At 39.2% G+C, this 24,525-nt stretch overlaps 1 protein-coding gene across 11 annotated transcripts in view; it reads left to right on the forward strand.

The window, feature by feature from the left end:
* Unc80 (unc-80 homolog, NALCN channel complex subunit) overlaps positions 1 to 24,525 on the forward strand; it is a 232,591-nt gene that overhangs the window by 193,400 nt on the left and 14,666 nt on the right. For all 11 annotated transcript variants that reach the window (XR_607706.1, XM_008846230.1, XM_008846234.1 and 8 more), the window contains 9 exons: positions 9,056 to 9,256; positions 12,030 to 12,153; positions 13,097 to 13,222; positions 14,371 to 14,494; positions 15,212 to 15,418; positions 17,671 to 17,855; positions 18,442 to 18,607; positions 19,842 to 20,021; positions 22,917 to 23,055. Coding sequence is in view for 10 of the 11 variants with exons in the window: in XM_008846230.1 (XP_008844452.1) it covers positions 9,056 to 9,256; positions 12,030 to 12,153; positions 13,097 to 13,222; positions 14,371 to 14,494; positions 15,212 to 15,418; positions 17,671 to 17,855; positions 18,442 to 18,607; positions 19,842 to 20,021; positions 22,917 to 23,055 (1,452 nt within the window). In the remaining variant the exon portion in view is untranslated. The remainder of the gene's footprint in view (positions 1 to 9,055; positions 9,257 to 12,029; positions 12,154 to 13,096; positions 13,223 to 14,370; positions 14,495 to 15,211; positions 15,419 to 17,670; positions 17,856 to 18,441; positions 18,608 to 19,841; positions 20,022 to 22,916; positions 23,056 to 24,525) is intronic.

A 24,525-nucleotide genomic window follows, 5' to 3' on the forward strand; every position in this document is an offset into this window, starting at 1 on the left:
AGAAGCACATAGAACACCAAATAGACAGGACCAGAAAAGAAACTCCCCACAGCATATCATAATAAAGACATTAAATGTACAGAACAAAGAGAGAATACTGAAAGCAGCAAAAGAAAAACAAGTCACATATAAAGGAAAGCCCATCAGAATTACAGCTGACTTACCAGCAAACTATCACACCCAGAAGAGCCTGGACCAAGGTATTTTCAGTTCTAAATGATAGTAGAAGCCATCCCAGAATATTCTACCCAGCAAAAATTCTATTACAATTGAGGAGGAAAGAAAAATCTTCCATGACACAAATAGCCTGAAAGAATACATGTTCACAAAACCAGCCATTCAAACACTTGAAGGAATTGAGAGTGGAGAGAGAAACAACTATACTCAAGGGGCAACAAAAGAAAATAAATAAAGGTATAACCTAGGAAACACAAAATTAGACAGAGAACACAAACAGTGATCAAAATGATGGCAAACAGACCACAATGCAATAAAGCTCAAAATCAACACTGGAAGAAGCCCTAGTCACTACACAAACTCATGGCGATTAAACAACACACTACTAAACAATGAATGGGTCAAAGGAGAAATTAAGAAAGAAATAAAAGAATAAATAAAAGGACAATGCAACACAAAAAAAACCTCTGGGACACATTAAAAGCAGTCCTAAGAGGGAAGTTTATAGCTCTAAGTGCCTACATTAAAAAATTAGGAAGAGCCCAAATAAATGACCTAACACTGCAACTCAAGACCCAAGAAAGGCAAGAACAAATGAAACTGAAACCCAGCAGAAGAGAAGAAATAACAAAAATCAAAGCAGGAATAGTGAAATAGAAGCAAACAAAATACAAAGAATCAATTAATCTGAGAGCTGGTTCCTTGAAAAGCTAAACAAGATGGACAGACCATTACCCCAGTTAACCAAAAGAAAGAAAGAGCAAATCCAAATCAACAAAATCAGAGATGAAAGGGAAAACATCACAACAGACACCCAAAAATCCAATTATAAGGGAATATTTTAAAAACCTATACTCTACTAAATTTGAAAATCTAAGAGAAATGGATAGAGATCTAAAATCATGAGAACCACCAAAGTTAAACCAAGAAGAGGTCAGCAGTTTAAACAGACCCATACCATATAAGGAAATTGAAACAGTAATACAAGGCTTCCTGACTAAGAAAAGCCCAGGCCCAGATGGATTTACAGCAGAATTATACCAGACATTTAAAGAAGACCTCCAACCAGTACTACTTACATTATCCAAAACATTAGAAACAGAGGGAGAACTCCCAAATTCCTTCTATGAAGCCAGCATCACTCTCTCAAACTGGGTAAAGATACAACCAAAAGAGAAAACTAGAGACCCATATCCTTAATGAACATAGATGCAAAAATTCTCAAAAACATACTTGCAAAACACATACAGATGTACATCAAAAAGACCATTCACCATTGATCAAGTAGGCTTTATTCCATAGATGCAGGGATAGTTCAATATATGCAAGTCAATAAACATCATTAATCATATAAATGGACTCAAATACAAAAACCACATAGTCATTTCAATAGATGCAGAAAAGGCTGTTGACAAAATTCAATGTGTATTCATGATAAAAGTTCTAAAGGGACTTGAGCTTGAGGGAACATACCGCAACATAATTAAAGCTGTATTCAACAAACCCAAAGCCAACATCATTCTAAATGGAGAAAAACTGGAAGCATTCTCATTAAAATCAGGAACCAGCCAAGGATATCCACTATCTCCACTCCTTTTCAACATAGTGCTTGAAACTCTTGCTAGAGCAATAATACAAGAGAATGAAATCAAAGGACTACTAATTGGAAGATAAGAGGTTAAACTCTCCCCTTTTGCACATGATATGATACTATACCTAAGAGATCCCAAAAGTTCCACCAAAAAAACCCTAGAACTGATCAACACTTTAGTATAGTGGCAGGTTATAAAATCAATCTACAAAGATCAGTAGCCTTTCTATATACCAATAGCAAGCAATTGGAGAAAGAGTACAAGGAAATGCTCCTATTCACAATAGCTGCAAAAAAAAAAAAATCTTGGAATAAACCTGAGCAAGGATACCAAAGATCTCAACAATAAAATTTTTAAATCTTTAAAGAAAGAGATTGAAGAAGACAGCAGGAGTTGGAAGGCCCATGCTCATGGATTAAAAGAATTAATATAGTGAAAATGACCATCCTACCAAAAGCAATATATAGATTTCAAAGCAATCCCAATCAAAAGCCCCATGACATACTTCAGAGAATTAGAAAATACCATCCATAAATTCATATGGAAGCACAAAAGACCCCAAATAGCCAAAGTAACCCTGAACCCAAAGAGCAACGCTGGGGGGATTACTATACCAGATCTCAAAGTATACTACAGAGCTATAGTCATAAAAACAATGTGGTACTGGCACGAAAATAGACACATAGAGCAATGGAACATCATTGAACATCCAAACCTGAGTACATGCAATTTCAGTCACCTGATATTTGACAAAGGTGCCAAGAACACACCATGGAAGAAAGACAGGATCTTCAACAAATAGTGCTGGCAAAACTGGATCTCCACCTGTAGAAGAATGAAACTAGATCCTTATCTTTTGCCTTGCACAAAAGTCAACTCCAAATGGATCAAAGACCTGAATGTGAAACTGGAAACCCTGAAACTATTAGAAGAAAATATTGGCATTAACTTACAAGATATAGGTGTAGGAAAGGATTTTCAAAATTGGACCGAATTTGCTCAGGAATTAAGGTTAGCAATCAACAAGTGGGCCCTCATTAAACTAAAAAACTTTTGTACAGCAAAAGAAACAATCAAAAAAGTGAGGAGAAAACCCACAGAGTGGGAAAAAATCTTCACCAATGAACATCTGACAGAAGTTTGATATCTAGACTATATAAAGAACTCAAAAAACAAAGAATCGAGAAACCAAATGACCCAGTTAAAAGATGGGCTAAAGATCTAAACAGAGAATTCTCAAAGGAAGAAATAATGATGGCTAAGAAACATCTCAAAAAGTGTTCAACATCGTTAGTAATTAGGGAAATGCAAATTAAAACCAACCTAAGGTTTCACCTTACCACAATCAGACTTTGGATCAAGAGAACAAATGATACCACATGCTGGCGAGGATGTGGAGAAAGGGGAACACTCATTCACTGCTGGTGGGATTGCAATCCCTATGGAAAACAGTGTGGAAAACTCTTAAAAAAACTAAAAATGAACCTACTATATGACCCGGTTTCACCACTCCTTGGCATATACCCAAAGGACTGATCCTATTGTAGAGACACTTGTACAACCATGTTTGATGCTGCTCTTTTCACAATAGCTAAGATAGATGGACACCACCTAAGTGCCCTTCAACTGATGAGTGGTTAACAAAAATGTGGTATATTTACACAATGGTGTTCTATTCAGCAGTAAAGAAAAATGAAATACAATGAAATTTCCAGGTAAATGGATGGATCTAGAAACTGTTATACTGAGTAAAGTAACACAGACTCAGAAAAACAAAAGACATATGTTCTCCCTCATTTGTGGATCCTAGCATCAAATCCTTTTATAGTCCATGTTAGTAAGATGATGTTTTACAGCAGTCTTATCTATGTGAAATATCTGCCATCATCACGACTTCAGTTGTGCCTGATCACTAAACATCATCACAATTGGGCTTGTTGACAGTTGTGCTCCTTCATTAAAGGAGGGGCAAGCAGAGTCAGTAGACCCTCACCAGAGTATCCAGCCACACTTCCCAGCCAACTGTATGTAATTTGGCCCTAATCTACACATGGTGTCCTGGATTTGGGAAGGACTAAAGTATATAATCTGGGGAAGGCTAGGAGGAGAAGGCTTGATCCATGCTGGGTAATGATTTTCCAGTGTGCATAACCCCAGGTCATTCAACACTCCTCAGCAATAAGTAAGTTCAGTAAATTCATTGGTTTTCCCCCAGGAAAACGTTAATCAAACATTGGTTTGACACTGGAACCTTAAATGAGGATAAGCATTGCTTAGTATCCCCAAGAAAAGAATTCTCACAACAGATGGAAAATTTATTTGATGTTATTGTGTCTCATAATTGTTTAAAAAAGAAAATGATAATGTAAAAGATGTTAATAAAAGGATATGGGACTGGAGATATTTTCCAAAATAGACATAAAAAATGAGAATTTGGGCATGGTGGCACACGCTTTTAATCCCAGCACTCAGGAGGCAGAGTTCTAGGCCAGCCTGGTCTACATAGTGAGTTCCAAGACAGCTGGGGCTACAGGGAGACCCTGTCTCAAAAAGACCAAAAAAAAAAAAAAAAAAACAAAAAAACGAGAAAGCCTAAGCAAGTGATGAGGGCCTGTGTAGGTTTGCTATGATATATAAAGGATGAGACAAAAATAATATACACATAATCTTAAAATTTCTAAGGTCATAGTTTAGTCAACTAGTTTAAGGACCAAATATATGTCTAATTAAAGTTTATCTGAGAATGTTTGGTTTTTGCCCAAGCTTTATCTACACAGCACATGGTAATTAAAAGTACCAGACTGGTGGAACTAACCTTATTGGATGTTTAACAGTCATACTTTGAGGCCCATACTAATCTGGTCAGAGGGACTTAAAGAACAGGTTTTGCTCCTTGCCTTCCAAGGTCAACAAAGTTCCAGGGGACTATGGAGCATCTCTTAAAATGTCCTGTAACTTGGTGAGTCACCTGTTCTCCTGTTCATGGAGTCTGTGGAGACTCTACCAGATGGACTTGAACCAGTATCCAGTCTACAAAGAGGAGGGTCAACTCAGAGGAAACATTCCCTCCATGCTTCCAAGGGAAGCCAGCCATGGTCAGTCGAGCAGGACCTTTGACTTATCTTCACATAGATGGAACTTGTAAAAGAAAGAAGCCAGGGGCTCTTCCCAAGTCCATGTGACCCCTGAGGAACAGATCCTCAAACAACCTTAAGAGTAAAAATAAATTGGTTTATTTAGGCCAGCTGTATGGTCTTAAACACCCAAAAGGAAAGTATAACCAAAGATTTAAGTGATCAGTATATTTCTTTAAGAGTTCCAGGGATTATATTTCCCAGAAATTAGGCTTAAGTCTGTATAAAATGTTATTTAGACAATTATGTTTCATTGATGATTTTGTTCCTAATCAGAAAGTGCTGCTCAGATGTAAGACTTCAAATACTGGTCTGCAATACTGTAGTGGCCACCTATATCTAAGGGAGATATTAGAACAAAACCAGCTATTGTTCTAAATTTGTTTTCTCCACCTATCTGGAAGCCTTTGAGAGGGAACTGACACTGATTCTAGCCACTCCAACAGCTATCAAAGTGCCTGAAAACAAATCCTGAGTCCATCACTCTTGAGTCCAGCCTTGGCGGTCAAAAGAAAAATGAGGAGGAACCCAATAGAGGGATGCTTTTGGAAGCTCTCGTCAAGAAATCCCAATGGACTCTGATATGAACACTTGAAATTTGCCCTGTTCTGACTTTTCTCTGGTTCCCTGTCTAGAACTTGTAATACTAACTACTCCTGCCTTTACTTCTCCACCACATCCCCTATTCACCAGTCAAGGACTTTCTTTTCTCCCTATAGATAAGAGTTATGCAGTTTGGGAGTCTTTTAGATAGACCCACTGAAGGGGTGCCCCAATCGCCTCACCCTGCGTCCCCGTTAAGCATGGGAGAAGCCAGAGCGGTCTGCATCCTGATTCCCTATCAGCAACTTCTTCAGAGGATGGTGTGATAAGAATAGGGTGTAGGAATTGGCTAGGCAGTTAGGGTAAAAAAAAAAGACCCCAAAGTAGCCAGTTTCTTGGTCAAAAGTCAAAATGTTTTTGGGCCTCTTAGCAACATACTATGTTGCAAAGGACAAAAGTGTCAAAAGTATTTGTGAGCTTTTATCCCTGAAAGGATTTTAGGGTTACCTCTTTAGAGGGGGCCATGTTAGAGGAGCAAAAAACCCCATTTAGAAAGAGGAGAGAGAGAGAGAGAGAGAGAGAGAGAGAGAGAGAGAGGGAAGGAAGGAAAGGAGAGAGAAGAAAGAAAGAAAGAAAGAAAGAAAGAAAGAAAGAAAGAAAGAAAGGAAAGAAAGAAAGAAAGAAAGAAAGAAGGAAAGAAAAAGAAAGAAAGAAAAAGAAAAAACACGAAGTTGTCAGAAAAAAAGATGGGGAGATATGGGAGGTGTTGGAGGGAGTGGACGTGGATTTCATCAGAACACCTTATATGCGTGTATGAAATTCACAATAAGGTTTTTTCAAAAATTAAAAAACATGGAGGGGGGAATAAAGGGAGTTGTGGATAGGGGAGGGGATTTAAATACCATCAAATTACACTGTATGGAAATTGTAAGAATTCAATTTTTAAAAAGTTTTCTTTTTTGATCCTTTTGAGACAGGGTCTCCTGTAGCCCCAGCTGGTCTGGAAATCCCTATATAGACCAGGCTGACCTCAGATTCACAGGGATCTACTTCCCTCTGCCTCTCGAGCACTGGGATTAAATGCATGCACTGCCATGCTCAGCTTTAATTTTTTAAAAAAGTTTAAGGAAAAGAAAATGTTAACTACCTTGACTTGATTGTGACAAATTTCATTATGTATGGAATTATGACATGTTGTTACATAAATTTGTACAAATAAAATGATTATTTAAAAAAAACGAATGAATATTCCCCAAATAGAAAAACTCGACTAAGAAAGAGCACAGGGAATGATATATATGGGATGATACAAGAGGTATTTGATCAAAAATTTGGATCAGGTTAAAGAGCTAAGAAGCAGTGTTGAGGCAGCTGGTACTCTTATGTGTGTACAGAATATGGCTGATTACAAGGATCTTAGGGAAAATATTCTTTGTTTTTTTTGTGGTTTTGTTTTCTGTTTTTGTTTTTGTTTGAGACAGAGTCTCCTGGTAGCCCCAGCTGGCCTAGAACTCACTGTGTAGACCAAGCTGTCCTTGATCTCACAAGAGATCCACTTGCCTCTGCCTCCTGAGTACTGGGACTACTCAGGAGGTGTGTGCCACCATGCTTGGTTTGGGAACATATTCTTGATTAGATAACATCTCTTCCCCAAAGGAATTTGTTGCCTCATTATGCAACTCTGAACTCCCCAAGCAGTGGGATAGTGGTATCTTCCCTCTGCCCCTCTCTTCCCTCTCCATCTCCCCTTCTCTCCCTTTTACCCAGTTTCTCTTCCTCTTTTACTCTCTTCCCAATAGGAAAATCTCTTGTGTTTTCATTGGGGAAAGACCAGAGCAACTGTGTTTCCTTTTTAACCAAGAGAGTATGTGTATAAATACAAGGTATTATGTAGATAGTGCTGGAAAAACTGTCTGAAATGAAGATTTTATTGTAGGCTCAAAGTGAATCCATTATTTCATATGACCAGGGATTAAAGAAACTAATGTATTAATCTATAAAATGCCTCTCATATTCATCTGTAAGTGTTATTATCAAGTTTAAAGTAAATCATTTTCAGGCATGTCTCAAATCTATCTTTAAAGGCATTTAAAAATAAATAAGGGCATAAAGATAAGCTCACATTTTGAGAGCTAGACTCGTGTTTATTCAATCACAGGGGAATTGCATTTAGTTATACCAATTCACTTTCTTTAACAAAATATGGTTTTAGAAGAGCCCAAGTTACCTGGGTCAGCTTGAACTGGCTGTTACAGTAGAATTTATAAGAATGTGCAGGAAATGAGATGAAAGCTTCTGGAAGAATCTGTGTGGAGGAAACTACCCTTATCTGTGCACAAACAGTCTAGCCATGAAAATAGATTGAATTACTGTACTGAGAGTTAAGCCTACCAAGAAGAAACTGGAAGGAACTTAGGGACCTACCATGAGCAGCTTTTGATAGTCCGGGCCTCACAAGGAGGTGGAATGAATTCTCTTGTATACTGACGAGCTCTTCCATCCATGGAGCTAGTCAGATGAGCAGTTTTTAAGAATTCTAAGTATTAGGTGGGCAATGGTTTGGCTGTTATTCCTAAAGTAGAGTGCCTGGAGAGCTCTCACACGGTAGATCCTTACAAGCTTGCATTTTGCCTCTCAGTCTCTTGCAGTAATCAACATTTCTCTTTATTAAAATACTACCGTTGGGGCTGGGGAGGTGGCTCCACAGTTAAGAGCACTGGCTGTTCTTGCAGAGGACCTGGGTTCAATTCCTAGCACCCACATGGCAGCTAGCAATGGTCTGTAACTCCAGTTCCAGGGGATCTGATACCTTCTTCTGACCTCCATGGGCATTGCATGACACAGGTACACTTACACACATGCAGGCAATACACTTATACACAATAGAATAAGAATAATAAAGAAAATATTTAAAAAATAAAATGCTATAATTAATATTTGAGAAAAAACAAACACAATATTCCCATTGTACTATTTCTAATGAATTAATAGATCTCTCTCTCTCTCTCTCTCTCTCTCTCTCTCTCTCTCTCTCTGTGTGTGTGTGTGTGTGTGTGTGTGTGTGTGTGTGTGTAGAAGTGACATTCTCTGGGGACTGAGGATGTGGTTCACTTGTCAAGTGGTTGCTCAGCATGAACAAAGCCCTGAGTTTGATCCCCAGCACCACATAAAATCGGACATGGTACCACATGCCTGTAGTTCTGGAACTTGGAGAGTGAGGCAAGAGAACAAGAAGCTCAGTATCATCCTGTACTAGCAAGTTCAAGGCTAACCTGAGTGACATGAGACTCGCTCTTTCTCTCTCTCTCTCTCTCACACACACACACACACATACACACACACACACACAAACAGTAACAGTAACATTCTCTAAATGCATTTGGCCCATCCTTAATCTTTCTCAGTTGCTCTCTGGAACATGCTTCTCCACTATACATGTGCAAATATCATTGTATTGACATACATGAGAACAGAGGGATGGGGATGCTAGAGAGAATATTCTTAGTTATGAAGTTGGTTTATTAATTGGCATGCAGTGATTAACATGATGCTTTATAGGAATATTCCCATTGTGTTATTTTGTGCTTATTATTTTTAAAATGGTTTTAGGCTGGCAGAAATCGCACACTCCCTTCTGAAGCTGGCACCATACGACACCCAGACAATGGAAAGCCGAGGGCTTCGGCGCTACATCATGGAGATGCTGCCCATTACCGACTGGTCAGCAGAGGCAGTGAGGCCAGCCCTTATCCTCATTCTCAAGAGACTGGATAGAATGTTCAACAAAATTCATAAGATGCCTACCTTGAGGTGAGGAGGCCTCCTAGTCAGATATTACAGATCTCAAAGTTAGAATGTTTCATTTTTAAGAGAGCAGGTCAATCTGTAGTTGAATGAGTGATTTAAAAGTTTTCTGGTGGTATATGTGCATAGATAACTGGGAATATAAATACCCCAGTAACAGGATCTGTTTGGGGGAAATATCATTTTTTTAGAAATCTATGTATTCATCTTTTAAATTTTATTTTTTGTGTATGAGTGTTTTGCCTGCATATATGTAAGTGTACCCATGCATGCAATGCCTGTGAAGGCCAGAAGAGGGCATCAGATTCCATGGAATTGGAGTTACAGATGCTTGTGAACTGCCATGTGGGTGCTGGGAACTGATCCAGGGTCTTCTGCAAGAGCAGCCAGTGCTCTTAATGGCTGAGCTATCCCTCCAGTCCCATACAGGCTCATATTAAGAAAGCATCTATGTATTTCTTAGTTGTCCTGTTCCTCATCTAATACAACTAAGAAATTCAATTAGAACTCTTTAATCCCAATCCCTTTTGGAAGTAATACAGAATATATCTTATAAATAACCAAGTACAGAGAGAAGAAACATTAATTTGATATTCAAAGCGCTGCATTTAATATAGTAAGTTATCATATTTATGCACCAATTTAGAAAAATGCCATGTTTATAATCCAAAACCAGACTGGAGCTAAAAAGTTCACACAATTTATAGCAAACCATAATTTTCATCTGATTCAGTGCAATTCTAAATGAACACAGTTACAACATGATCTCTTCTTAGTAGTCTGAGAAATATCCATTGGTCTCTTTCTAAAAAGAGACCTCTAAACCAGCCTACTGGAGATGTGTGCCCAGTCTGAAACCCACAGCTGTAGTGAGCAAATAGTTCAGTTCATAATTACCAGTAAGTTCACTGACGGTGATTTCAAATTTGGGTTACTAAGAGAGTGTTTTCTGTCCTTTAAAAGTAAATTCAAAATCAATGCAACACTGACCCCAGGCTACAGGACTTAGGATTCAGCTTGCCAGAAATTTTGCAGACATTAGCCTGTACTCTGCACATTTATGCCACTCCTGGGAGCCACAGAGAAACAGAATTGAACAGTATCAGGGCACTATTGGCTTGTTCCTATATTCTTTCGTACCACAGTGATGTGTCAAGACATTATGGCAAGCTGATTTATTTCTGTGGCATGGAAATACCTGCTCTTAGAGCATTTTTTATTGTCATTTCAATTTTATTCCTTCATTTATAATTGATAATTTAAAACTTTTTGTGATATATATAATTGATATAGTATTTAATTTTTTAAAAAAGGCTTGCTGCTTCTTATCAATTTCTTAAAGATTTTATGAGTTTTTTTTACATTGCATATACTAGATCTTAATCAAATTTAGACCCTCCTTCCTCCATCCACAACCCCCATAGCCCCTCCCCACCAGACTTAATGCATCCTGTCATATATGTTAAGGCCTATCATATATGTTAAGGCCTATCTGGTCAAGCATTTGTACCCTTGGTGCATCTAAAGTCACATGATTCAACTCTTAAAAATAAAGAAATTCTACCATTTGCAACAACACCATGGAACAACTTGGAGGACTTTTAGTGATCCTAAGGGAGCATTTGCATCTACTAGAAAGTGGCAATCAAGATTCATGACTATCTCATGAATGTGTGTCAAAATAAATTATTTTCTTTAGTAATTAGGTATCTAAAGATGTCAAACCTCCACATAAAATGGCTCGTTTGTCATATAATTAAACCAGATAGAAATAACATTATGCTTCCCAAAAGTAAATTTCTGAATTAATGCATAGATTTGGTAAATCGTAGGACATTTTGGGGGGGACTCACGATTTAATACACTGTTGGTTTGTATTTAGCCTCTTTATGTGACTTCAGTTCCTCACAAGAAATATTGCCTGAAGCTGACCTGTGGATTACTTGGGCAGTTAGGGCCTCAAGGATGTCAGTATATCCTCATTTATAACTACATTTCCATTCTGTCATTGTACAGACTGCAATTTGGTAGGAAGTGGAAGCTTAGAAACTATTTCCAAGAAAGGAAGATAGTACTGGCATCAGCAGAGCCCAACCTGCTTATTTTGGAGTGATAGGAATGGATGAATCTTTGGGGACTGGGACAGTCACAGACTGGATTGATTTTTAAGACAGAAAGACCCATGTGGATCTAATTGAATTGTGTGCACCACCATCTACAGATCCATAGAAAGTAATCCAAAATATTATTTCTTGGGAGGCCAAGAAAAGTACTTTTTAGATGGATGATTTTCTTCAAATTTCAACTTTTTGACAGGATGTAAGCTCTATATATCTCAATAGCAGTCTGCTGTGAGAATTGACAGGATCAAGCATAGTCTGACAGTATATTGTAGAACTGCAGCCGGGGACAGACTCGTTCTGGAAAGTCATTACTCATGTGATGGTCTCCTGAAATGATATCATCATAAGATCTTCTCTTAAAGCTAACCTTGGAGACCTTAAAATGTTACCCATTCATCATCTCTGTTTTTTCTTCAATAGATTTTGTCTCATTAGTCGGTAAGGCAGGAGTGCCTCTGCTGCGTTTTCAGTACCTCCCTTCCCTGTGCTCTGTACTTTTGGAACAAAATGGGTAAACGTCTTGCCGTGTGAAGCACTTTGTTGTCTCAGACACATATCCTGTCTTAGATGGCGTCAGAATTGCTGTCTCATTCAATTGTCTCAGACTGTCTCCAGAAGGGAGCCAGGCCGCTAATGGCCCCTATATTGTATTCCAGGCGACAGGTTGAGTGGGAGCCTGCCAGCAGTTTGATTGAAGGGGTTTGTTTGACACTTCAGAGGCAGCCAATCATATCCTTCCTGCCTCACCTTAGGTCACTGATCAATGTCTGTGTCAATCTGGTGAGTAGCCAAGTGGCAATCTTATGAAACTTTGCACAATTTAACTCTGCTATTGATTTCTCTGAATTGAAGATTTACAGGTCAACCACTTTGTGCCCCTACCTACCCATGAAAACAGATGGCTCAGGTGACACTGAAAATAGTGAGGTCCATTTCAAGGTGGTGCGTGGGGAGATACAGGGGCCCATCCCTACCCAGGTGGGATGTTGGTGTGCAACTTCCCATGCATTACTTTGACAATCACCTCAAAGCTGCGCTGAGAGTTGAGGGCTGCCAGTTGGAGAGTGGAGCAGTGGGATTCTGCACAATTGGCTAGACGTTGAGGTAGTTTGGGGAGGGGAACCTTAAAATGCAAAAAGGGATCTTCTTTTATTGTTCAGTGCCAAATGACACTAAGAGTTGGCCAGTCAAGGATTTAGATAAAGAAAAAATTATTTTCATCATTTACGTAATATCTAGAGTCTGGTCCCAACAAGGTTTTGTACAATGTATGGAAACCATGTTAGAGCATCTCATTGAGTAGGGTCTGCTGCTTACCTAGCTGGGCAATGAGTCTGTAGTTGGAATGCCTAGTGCACATAGAGCTGTGGCCATCATCATTGTTGTTAGTATTTGCTCCATCAAAGAATGTTGACCGCACTCCTTTGAATCCACAAGTAAGTGTCCAAGCTCCCTACCAGAATAGCTTTTTAGTTCATCTGTCATTACTTACATAGTTAGTTACACACAACATTCTACAAAACCTTGGCTGAATCCAGTCTAATGTTCGATCTGACTCCAGACATTACACGCCTTCAGAAGAAGGCAGTGAGAAAGAAAAGATGGAAGTAACATGCCCAACCTTCTATTTGTTACTATTGCTATTAGTGAATGAGACTCCTTTTCTATAGCTGCATGAAATTGCAATGGTCAAGGCTGGTCATGTGCTCTGTTTGTATTTCAGGTGATGGGAGTGGTAGGACCTTCCAGTGTTGCTGATGGATTACCCCTTCTTCATCTCAGCCCTTATCTCTCACCACCTCTGCCCTTCAGCACAGCTGTTGTCCGGCTTGTAGCATTGCAGATACAGGTGTGACTGCCTTACCTGTTTGTCACGCTCATTGAGTTGCTGGCAGAGGCACCACTCTGTGGTGTTCTCTTTCTCTTTCTGCAAAGGCTGGGCAAAACCTGTGAGATAACAGTGTGAATACCTCCAAACTTTGATAGGTTTGGAGCTTCAGCCCTGAGCATGGCCCCAGGTTGCGCTCCTGTAATTCTTCCTGAGATCTCAAAAATAGCAGAGTCATGTAGTCCTGCCGCAACCACAGGGACCCCTGTGGCCATTTCAGATGTGTGCAAACTAATGGCTATGGGTAATCAGCTCACAATTGTTAATTAAAAGAGGCATCGATATTCGAAGTCTGGTCGAAAGTTATTTTGAGAAAGAATTACAGCATAAAATTCTTTCAAATGTTACCAGACTTTGAATATCTTTATTTTCTTTAATGATTGTGGGTTGAATATTGTGGATGTTTTTATTTTAAAAAATAAATATCCCACTTTATTTAAGAAGTAAAGAATCCTAATCCCTTGCCTATTTTCCTGTGTCACCCAATTTTAAAGTTCTGTGATCAATGGAAAGAATATAATGGCTGTAAGGGGGTAACTGACCTGCCCAGTATCTGGCCATCAGGCTTGTTATTCACCAGGCAGGAAAGGTGATTAAGAACAGTAGCTACTGTGCAGAAGGGAAACCACATCTCTAAAGTGGAACATTTTAATAACCTGTTTCCAAAGACCACTTATTTCTTTCTCTTATTGCTTCCTGGCTTGAAGAAGGTCAAAGCAGGGGTCAGAGGACTTTTAAATAACTCCCAAATGGAGAAAGTGGCAAGTTTTCATTTTCTTCTTTTTTCTTTGTCTCTAAAGTATTTATGGGTAGACACATGAAGAAAATTAGTGGGGGAAATGAGGTGGGCTTTGTACCTGACTATATCTTTGTCATTTAACACTTAAGATGTTACTACTGTCTCTCTCAGAACATAGCTCTGTTATATCAGGCAAATGGTAAAGTGATGAGTTTGGTTGAATCACATATGCTACACAGATGACAGTTGAACTCATAGTTTACAGGTGAAGCCAGTGGGAAGGGCACCTTCACCAACATGCTGTGTAGAAGCTAACACATCCTACAGGCATGCTGGTCAATTAACCTTCTTTTCTATTATTGCTGCACAGGCTTTAAAAGAAGATTTCCCTTTAAGCCATGTGATCTCCCCATTCACCAATCAAGAGCGAAGGGAGGGGATGCTTTTAAATCTGCTCATCCCATTTGTGCTCACAGTAGGATCTGGAAGCAAAGGTCTGATTAACTAAAGGAATTGTATTGTTGTTGTGTTTTCTTAACTATCAGGGTGCTATTGCCTTTCTTTCCTCTTCCCAAGAGAGCCATCAATGGAAGTCAATCTGAATGGTTTAAGTAGGGTTGCCTTAGGAAATAGTTGTTTTTCTTTCTTTTCAGTTTAGCTGCCCTGGGACAAGAGTCACTGCTCTCCTTCTTAGAGGAAATGCCCCATTTAAAAGGGTTGCAATGCAGCAGAGAGTAGGAATACATTGTTTCAATTAAATTAAGAAAAGGGTAATTAGTTCGAGTACACAGAATAGACAGGTGACTGTACTTTACAATTCTGTGGCTGTTTAGCTGCTGTGCCACAGCTGTCAGTGTAGATATATTTTCATTACACTTCCTTCCCAGGGAGGGAGGGTGTCTTGTAGGAAAAGCTTTATCTTAAGTGCAAGGACAGTACACTTTAAGTATTTATGAAAAGAAAGGAGAAAGAAATGGTAAGCGGGAGCTCTGGCTAAGAACAAAAACCCCTAGGTGCCAGCTATGGGGACCCCTGGGTAGCAAGAATGCTGTGCTGTCCATGGGAGAGGCTGGACTTGGTGGGAAATGCCCAAATTTCTTGGTCTGCTAGGTTGGATTTGGAAGGAGTTGAACTGCTCTGTGTGTAATGGGGAAAGTCTTCTGTGTGATTGTTTTCCTTTCCCCTTCCTCTTCCAAACTCTGCACGGACAGACAGCCCATGGCTGGAACAGCCTGAGGTACAGCTACTGCTGCAGACAGTCATTAACGTGCTTCTGCCCCCTCGGATCATCAGCACATCCAGGAGCAAGAACTTCATGCTGGAGAGCTCCCCTGCCCACTGCTCCACCCCTGGGGATGCAGGGAAAGACCTGCGCAGGGAAGGGCTAGCTGAGTCCACCAGCCAGGCTGCCTACTTGGGTAGGTCTCTCTCTGTTTCTCTCTGTGTGTCTCTCTGTCTCTCTATCTTTCTCTCTCTCTCTCTCTCTCTCTCTCTTTCTCTCTCCCTCCCCCTGTTGAGGTATTTACCAAAACCCACTTTGAATCAGGAAGTGTTTAAAGAAGCCATTGGAACAAGAAACACCTTTTCAAGTCTGGTTTACTTCAGTACATGTCAAAAAACAAAGATTATTTTTATATGTGCAATACCTAAATTACTTGGCTGTTTTCATAAGATGTCTAGGGCATGTAAGGAAGGTGCCTGCAGGAAGGATTGCCTCTAGTTGATTGAGGGCAAGGTCACGCATGACGTTTGGTGGCTGCTATTTAGACACAGTATGCTTGGTGAAGCTCAACAGAACATCTGGCCTTACAGAGCCTCATTCCTCTACTAGTTGTTCTTCTTCCTTTATGATGTCATCCTTAAACGTCCACCTTGATCTCTGCTCAAGTGAAGACAGTCCCCTCCCGCCTAGAAGCTTGCCAGTTCCCTTCCTCCTTCCACACCTACTTTCTCATTACCCCATCTTTGCCCTGTAAGTGGTTGCTCTCCCATGGAATCATAGAGGGCCACTACTGATCCTGAATTAAGTGGACAGAGGAAAAGTCCACCCTTCAGTGGCACCAAGAATGAGTACTGATAATGGTAGATATCAAAAGTACAAAGTCTTGCCTGACTTTTTTTCCATTCACCAAAGTGGATGTTGGTGGAAGATACAAGATAATCACAAACTCAAAAAATCAAACAGGTCATTGGACTTCGGAATGTGGAAAAGGAATGTTTGGGCAGCATTCCAAGGGGATGTGTGTACAGATATTACTGACAGTGATCTGAAGAAAGAGAAAAAAATGAAACTGTGTGTGCAGAGAGCTACCCAGATGAGTGCTTGGTTACCTGAGGCATGAGAAAGTCAGGCTTAAATAAAATCCAGACTGGCAGAAAGCCAAATGTGAAGATGGGGATCAGAGAGGATGATGGAGAAAGGGGGCTCATCCTGTAAGACAGGAGATGAAAAACTTGAACAATTGTTTTTCATTTCATTGTACTTTCTGCCTTTTTAATGGTCTTATTTATGTTCATTTTTCTTCCTTGTTCAGTCCCACGTTTTAAAATATATATTTACATTTCAGCGTTTGACCTTGTACCAGGCAGTGTTTTCTGAACTTTACATTGTGAATTTTCACACCCTCACAAAATCACTGCACATGAATATACTCTCCTTTTGAGAGTGAAGACTTAGACTTCGGAAAGTAGATGCACAGTAAGGGAAAGAGGCACACCTCAAATCCAAGCCACCAGCACCTGTATTCTCAAACCCCTAGCTGTGTATGGTTTGTGTGTTGGGCTGATGAGGCAGAAGGGGAAAGCAGGACAGAAACAAAGAGCGAGTATTAGGAATGCCATTAGAATCAGAAGACACAGAAGAGGGATGCTTTGTGTTCTGTTTATTTGCATCATTCAGAGAGGGGAATTGAGATGAGAAGTTGCTGGGAAATTGAGTCTTTAGGGATGAGTCAGGACCTTAGGTCATCTGTACTAAGTGATATGTCTTCCATTGGAATCATCCCCTTGGGGACTTAAGCAAGTGGATTTCTAGGTGATTTTATGCACTTAAAAAGACATTTGTATTCCTCTAGTTAGAATCAAAACACATTTGCCATTTGAAGTTTCCAGTGCTTGGAGGGGTCTTAAGACGTGATCCGGAAGGCCAAGGTCCATTTGGCTGCCCCATAACACTCCCCATGTGGCATGCAAGACACCCAGAAGGGCAGAGCCATAATTGTTTTCCACTTTGTGTACTTCTGTATGCTTTTATTTTATTTTTAATAGCACAGATATTTCTATAATTAAACGAAGAAAAGAAAAACATTTTAACACATCAGTGGTTTAGCTGAGGGAGTGAGGGATATATTGACATTTCCATAAAGCCCTGTGACAAAGCTTTTGGACCATAAAATGTTAGTCACACATCATGTTTATCATTCCTTTTCCCATTCAGAGGGCCACTTTGCTCCTTTTTTTTTTTTCAAAATGGGAGTTCAGCATACTTAAGAAAACAATTATGTTCTAATCCACATCAAAATACTTTTGTGTCTGGAATGCTGGTTCAGGAGTACATGTTAAATTCATAGAAACATGGAGCTTAAGGACTTAGAAAATTGCCTCTGCACAGTAGCAGAAGGTCGAATTCCTCTGAAGCAAATGCCCTCAGACGCCTCTTTCTCTTACGAAGCCCTGAAGGTGATTCTCGTCTGCTTTGAGAGGCAGCTGGGAAGTCAATGGTACTGGCTGAGCCTGCAAGTCAAGGAGATGGCTCTGCGGAAGGTGGGCGGCCTGGCCCTGTGGGACTTCCTGGACTTTATCGTGCGCACTAGGATACCCATCTTCGTGCTCTTGCGCCCCTTCATCCAGTGCAAGGTGCAGTGTGTGCATGTGCTGCGGCGACAATGGGTGAACATGCAGGTTTTCGTTAAGGCAGGAGTTCTGGGGAGTGGGGAGGGTGGAGGAATGAACAGCTGTGGCCAGTTAGCAGGGATTGTTAATCCCACGCTTGATGAAGAAACAGCCCAAGTACATATCCAGAAGATATTTGAGGTTAGAAGTACCTGGTCAACTACTCTGTAAAACTTAGCCCCTTCCCTGTTCTTCAGCCCTGCTCCTTAAAAAAAAAAAAAAAAAAAAAAGAATTGGCCCAATGGAATGTTCTGGAGAATGTTCTGTTAGTAGCGTGCCTGAAATCTGCTATGAAATAAACATGAAAAGGTGTGTGTGTTGGGTGGGGACAGGGGGTTAAGGCTTTTTTCCTCCAAGAGCCCTAGTATTTGACCTTTTGCTCTGCTCATGCCCCAATTTCTTGGGGCGGAGATACAAGACAGTGAAGTCTTACTAGTGCCCATACATTGCCTTATTCATTTTCCTCCACTTCGAAGTAGGAAGGCATCATAATTAGTTTATTTTACAGATGGGAAATTGGGGTCCTGAGAACACAATGCCTTCCTTTTAGCTTCTGGCCCAGCCAGCAGAGAATCATGAAGAACTTTCTGCCCGACAACATATTGCTGACCAACTAGAACGGCGCTTCATACCTCGCCCTTTGTGTAAGAGCTCGCTCATTGCTGAGTTCAACAATGAACTGAAAATTCTGAAGGAAGCAGTTCACAGTGGATCAGGTAAGCATGCACGGTGCAGTTTGACAAATAGAATGCACAAATTACAAAGAATCCTCTGTCCAGGTCACTGCTCTTTGGGAGACCATGTAGGAGCTAGCCATCTGGGTACATCACTAAATCCAAACATCTGATCACGGCTAACCGCAAAACAAAAATCAGAGAGCTGTCATAGCAATTTAGCTTTATTCTTTTTCTAAAGTCTTTTCAATCTTCACTTTAGTAGTTAGGCTCTTAAATATTTAATTAGGAGGAAAAAAAGTTGTTTATGTTCTTTTAGTCCCTTTGTGCATCTATATCATAATTTCACAGGTATTCTTTCAATCCACACACACAGCATAATTAAAAGTCCACTTTAAAAAGGAGGAAATTGACACTCAGTAGATTAGATAGCTTAATAAACAAAGAAAGTGATGCTGCTGAGGCAATTTTATACCAGGTTTGTATTGTTGATTCTAAGTTCTCTTAGCTTTCCCCAAACTGGAATGCAGGGGCGCTGATAGAGTGGACAAGCTGGGAAATACTTATACTATTTAAAAGACTTTCCTTGAGATTGAAGTGTTTTCTGTTTTCAGATCTATTAAACCTGACTGCTGAGTAAGGAAATCAAATCAGTATTTTCAATTAGAGGGCAGTCATCACCCATAAGTAAAATATGTGGGTTTTGTTTTCTTTTAAAGTGTTTCCCATTTTTTGCAATGTGTTAAAGACAATATTGAAAAGTTCAGTCTTTGTATATTGAAATTCACATATTGCCATTCAGATATTCCTCTGAATATTTGATTCAGAACTGATGAAACAGCCTGGCATGGAGCTGAGGAGTTTCTCATCTGCCATCTAAGAAAGAGAACAGGAACAGCTTTGATCATGTACTCTGATTTTGGTTGTAATGGTCCTATCAAAGACAATAGTTTATTATTTCCAGAAGCTTATGTTAGGCAGCACATATACCTTAGTGAATCTACAACTTTGGAAGTGGCAATTCAGGTCAAAATTAGTTTGTTTCCTGCCAGCATAAACACTAAGAGAGGAAACAGTGTCAGAGCCTTTGGCATTATTAGGGATCTCATGCCTTCACAAGGAAGCTATTCACTATTCACCAGTGGCCAGTACTGATTTTTTTTTTTTCTTTTAGCTAGCCCCCAAAAGAAGAACTTTGGTCAGGGAGAACGTTGAAGCCAATATTTCTGTTTTTCAAGACTTCACCACACATTTCCTTTGGTTTCTTAATCCCCAGCTTACCAAGGGAAGACATCCATCAGCACTGTGGGCACATCCACCTCTGCTTACCGCCTAAGCCTGGCCACCATGTCTCGCTCCAACACAGGCACGGGCACTGTCTGGGAACAAGACAGCGAGCCATCCCAACAGGCTTCACAAGACACCCTCAGTCGGACTGATGAGGAAGATGAGGAAAGTAGGTCATGTGTCAGAATCTGGGTGGGCAACACAGGTTGGTCATGCAAGCAGGGTTTGGGAAGATGTCTGCCCTTCCAACCATTTCCAGTTCTGCCCCCTTGGTCATTCTTTAAAGAAAGAAGGGGATTCAAAATGGAGCTGACATTGTTAGACATTTCAGAATTCAGGCCAAAAGCAAATCTTTAGCGACCCCCCCCATTTTTTTTCTTGAGCTTCAGTTATGCAACTTTTTCTATGAAATCTCATTTAAATTGTAGATAAATAACTTATTCTTTCTTCTGGGCATCCTGACCAGAGGATTGACCAGGGCTCACATGGTCCCGTTTGGCAAGGAAAAGTGAACAAAGCATACATATGGGACTGGGAAAATACCAGCTGTCTGTGCCAGCCGGGATGACATTAGCAGGATGCTTTGAAGGGAAACAACTTAAATTTGAGTTCCGAAAATGCTCCTTGGTGCAGCTAGCCCAGGACTTCTAAAGCACATGGTAGAGATTTAGTGTTGTAAATGGGAACATATCAGATCAATAAATACTGCACATGTATGCTTAAGAGTAGTTTTAAAAAGCAAAAGTCTGGTATGTTTCCATTAAGTGTCATTGTCATTTAAGGGGATCCTTAAAGTGCATTGATTATTTTCCAATTGTGTTTTAAGATGCTCTTACATAATGTTTACTACAAAGTTGTACCTTTAAGGATGAGGATGAAATCTAGATCTCCACTCAGAGACTCTCTATACCAAATAACCACAAAAAGTCCCTATCTGAACTAAATAGATAGAGGAAATGCAAGTTGAGCTTAGAATTTTAATTAACTAAGATGAATGAAAGTATTTTAATGACTCCCTACACTTGGGTATATACGAGAAGAGAAGAAATAAGTGCAAAACACTTCAGCAATATTTCCAGATGTAGTTTGGGGGATAGTTACATAAAGTGCTAATGATATTTGTTATAAACACCCTAAAAAATGGGAATGCTAGTGAGTGTTCGTGGACATATGCCTAGAGTTGTAGTTAGTGACCTCTTAAAAATTATTGCCCAAGAAAGCACAATGTAAGAGACAGAAACAAGAAGTTTACCTTTTATTTCATGTATTTATTTTGACTTGAGACAGTCTCATGTGGTGCTGTCTGGCCTTGAACCCCTATATAGCTGAGGATGACCCTGAACTTCTGATCCTCCTGTGTCCGCCACCCCAGCATTGGGATCACAGGCATGATCATGCACCACCATGCTGGGTCCCAATGTTTTAATTTAAGAGGTTGCTCTTTTTTTTTATTTTTGATGGTGCCGGGGATTGGTGGTACTGGGATTAAACTCAGGGCCTCATGCATGCAAGATGTAAGGCAAATCTATATTCTGGACCCATGAACAAGAAGCTTGAAATAAGCAGTAATTCCTGATAACAGTTCAAAATTTAAAGGAGATTTCACTTTTCTTTAATACATGAAGCAGTCTCTCTCAGCATGTTTTAGTGATGGGAAATCATGCCACCATTGTTCCTAGAACTAAATTCATTTCACAGGTAACTTTAGGAGTCAGTACTTGACCCAGACAGTAGGAAGGAGTGAGGGAAGAAAAGTAGGGAAGGCAAGAGCCAAGAGCCAACACTCAGGTAGTGATGGGAGGGGATCAGAATGCATGCAGGTTTTGTTAATATCTCTCTCAGACATCAGGATCATCCTAATGAACACAAGGCTGCCAATAAATGGTGCATTGTGGCTGCAGTGTGGATGTGCACTGATTTATATGGGAAGGTGTATGAAAGCAAGATCACAAACTGTGTTGAATTAAGATGCTTTTCCCATCATAGAGCCATGTAAGACAACCTGTCAGGTGTAAGACAAGAAAGTATCAGAGGGACATATTCTCAATCTTCTAAGATAGTAGCTGTAATCTTGTAGAAAAGGTGATGTTTGTGGCATAAAACACTTAAAAGGTTTAATAGAAAACATCACATGGCTAATAAGCAAACAAATACTAGAGGAGTGTTAAAAGATAAGTTAATTAAAAAGGGAAAATTCAGTATAAATCTAGGAAAGGCATTTGTAGAAATAGCCCAATGCATTCTATCATATTTCCCATATTTTAACTCTTCTGTGAATGTACCTGAAAAGGGACAAGACTCAATTTCTAGTCAATCCTTGTATTACAAATTAAGATTTATAGCAGTTTTCCTATTCACAACCTTTACTTTAAATCGTTCAATTAGAAATAACATTTGGACAATCTAAATAAATTGTTATCAGATGATCTTATGTGGTAGCATACATTCACAAAACTCAATATATTTATTAAGTACATATAGTTTAATAACAAACAATGTTAGGTCTCTTAACATGAGGTCACCTTGACATAAATACTATGCTAAAAGTTAACTTTCATATGGATTCGAGTACATTAATTTCCACTTATTTCATTTTAAGATTTAGATTAAAATAGGAACTTATTTATGAATGTTAAAAATTTCAAATACTTTTCCTAAACTGAAAAAGTCTTTCTTACAGTAGGCTAGAAGTCATTAAGTGAACTGAATAGTTTTCTAATATCAAGGAAATGTACCTGGCTTATTCAATAATAAATTCCCTAATTAAACTATTCCTGGAATAGTCTTAGAATACATATATTTTAGCTTTTCCAAAATCTTTAATTTGCAAGTGCACATTGATCTATACTTACAAAAATAAAGAAGTTTCTTTCTATTTCATGAAGACTGATCTAATTGGTCCACCTGGGGTGTTAGTCTTTATCTGTACAAAGCTGCCTGTGATAATTTAGAGATAGCCCTGAGGTTGTACCTAAGCCAAGGATGGAACCCAAGCACAGCCTTGGTTAGAGTTTTCTAATCTATGTCATGCTTTTTGTAACTCCTGACCCCCTCCCACTTTCAGATGACTCTATAAGCATGCCCAGTGTGGTAAGTGAACAGGAAGCTTACCTTCTGAGCGCCATTGGAAGGAGGCGGTTCTCCAGCCATGTCTCCAGCATGTCTGCACCTCAGGCTGAGGTGGGCATGTTACCCAGTCAAAGGTAAAGGGCTATAACTGTCTCATACTCTGCACTTGGGGGCAATAGAAGAATTCTGAAAATACACTGACATTATTCTACAAAGACTGAAGAGAGAAGCAAGAAATGGTTATGTTTTTAAGTAGCTCATTCAACAACAGATCTTTCAAGTAGGTTTCTGGGGATAATAATTGTAGTTTTCTTAGCCAGCCTCCACAAAGAAATCCAAGCTTCACACTCAAGTATTGTCTCTTCTTAAAGTGTTTACAGATAGATGCATCATCTTTTTCTGCTAGCCAATGACATTCTTATATTTCAGATTTATCATCAGGCAAGATTAGTATTTGGCAAGAGAAGACCAGCTTGACTTGGTATTTTGGGAGTTTAGGCTTCTGAAATGTCATTAGTATTTTTCTGTACGTAGCAATGCTTAACCAAGCAGGAAAAGCACCTATGATACTGTGTGTGGACCTTGGATAGGTCACTTAAATATAGCTTACAGTTTCCCCCTCTATGGAATTAAGAGATTGGCTAGAATTATCTATAAGGAAAATTCTCTATCTAAAACTCTAAAAGTCAATGACTAAACCATTTAAAAATTTTTCTTTATATGTTGTCTGCCATATAACAGTGTAAGCTTCAAAATCCATTTGGGGGGATTTTAGGTTTTTAGAAGTTTTTAGACTTGTGGGAAAACAAGAATACATAAATTTTAAAATTCATACTTAAGTAGACACTCATTTTTATTTAAAAATTTTAAATAAAGGCATAATACAGAAATTGATCTGATGTAAGAGTTAAACTATTTGGGAGGTCTGGAGAGGTGGCTCAGCAGTTAAGAGCACAGGCTGTTCTTGCAGAAGACCCGAGTACAAATCCCAGTACCCACATGGTGGCTAACAACTGTTTGAAACTCCAGTTCCAGGGGCTCCAACACCATTTTCTGTCCTCAGGCACTGCATCACACAGGTGCATTTTACACACATGCAGGTATAACACTCATACACATAAAATAAAAATACATAAATCAAAAAAAATTTAAATAAAAGATTAAAAATAATAATAATCTATTCTTTAAATGACCATTTTTCATTTCAGAACTTAAATTCTTTCAAAGAATTAGTGTTACCTGATTTTTAGTGTGTTATTTTAGATTTTTGCAGTTCTGGAGGTCAACCCACAGCCTGTGTATGCTAGGCAAGAACACTACAACTGAGCTATATCTTCAGCCCCTGTTGATTATTCTTAATACCCAAAGATTCATTGTGGTATAATTCACACATAGAAAATAATCATATTCAGGGTATATATTAATATTCAAATAAAACTAGTTTATATAATACAGGATTAATCATCTTGTATCCAAACCTTTTAGTAAATAGTTCATGAACTATGTAGATGAAATGAAGTTTGTGAAATGTATCCAAAATTTGTAAAACATTAAAGAATAGAGGGAAAAATGATAAGATAATTAATATGTAAATTGAATACTTT

The sequence above is a fragment of the Nannospalax galili genome, unplaced genomic scaffold (genome assembly GCF_000622305.1).
Source record: "Nannospalax galili isolate Female #2095 unplaced genomic scaffold, S.galili_v1.0 scaffold281, whole genome shotgun sequence".
NCBI lineage: Eukaryota > Metazoa > Chordata > Mammalia > Rodentia > Spalacidae > Nannospalax > Nannospalax galili.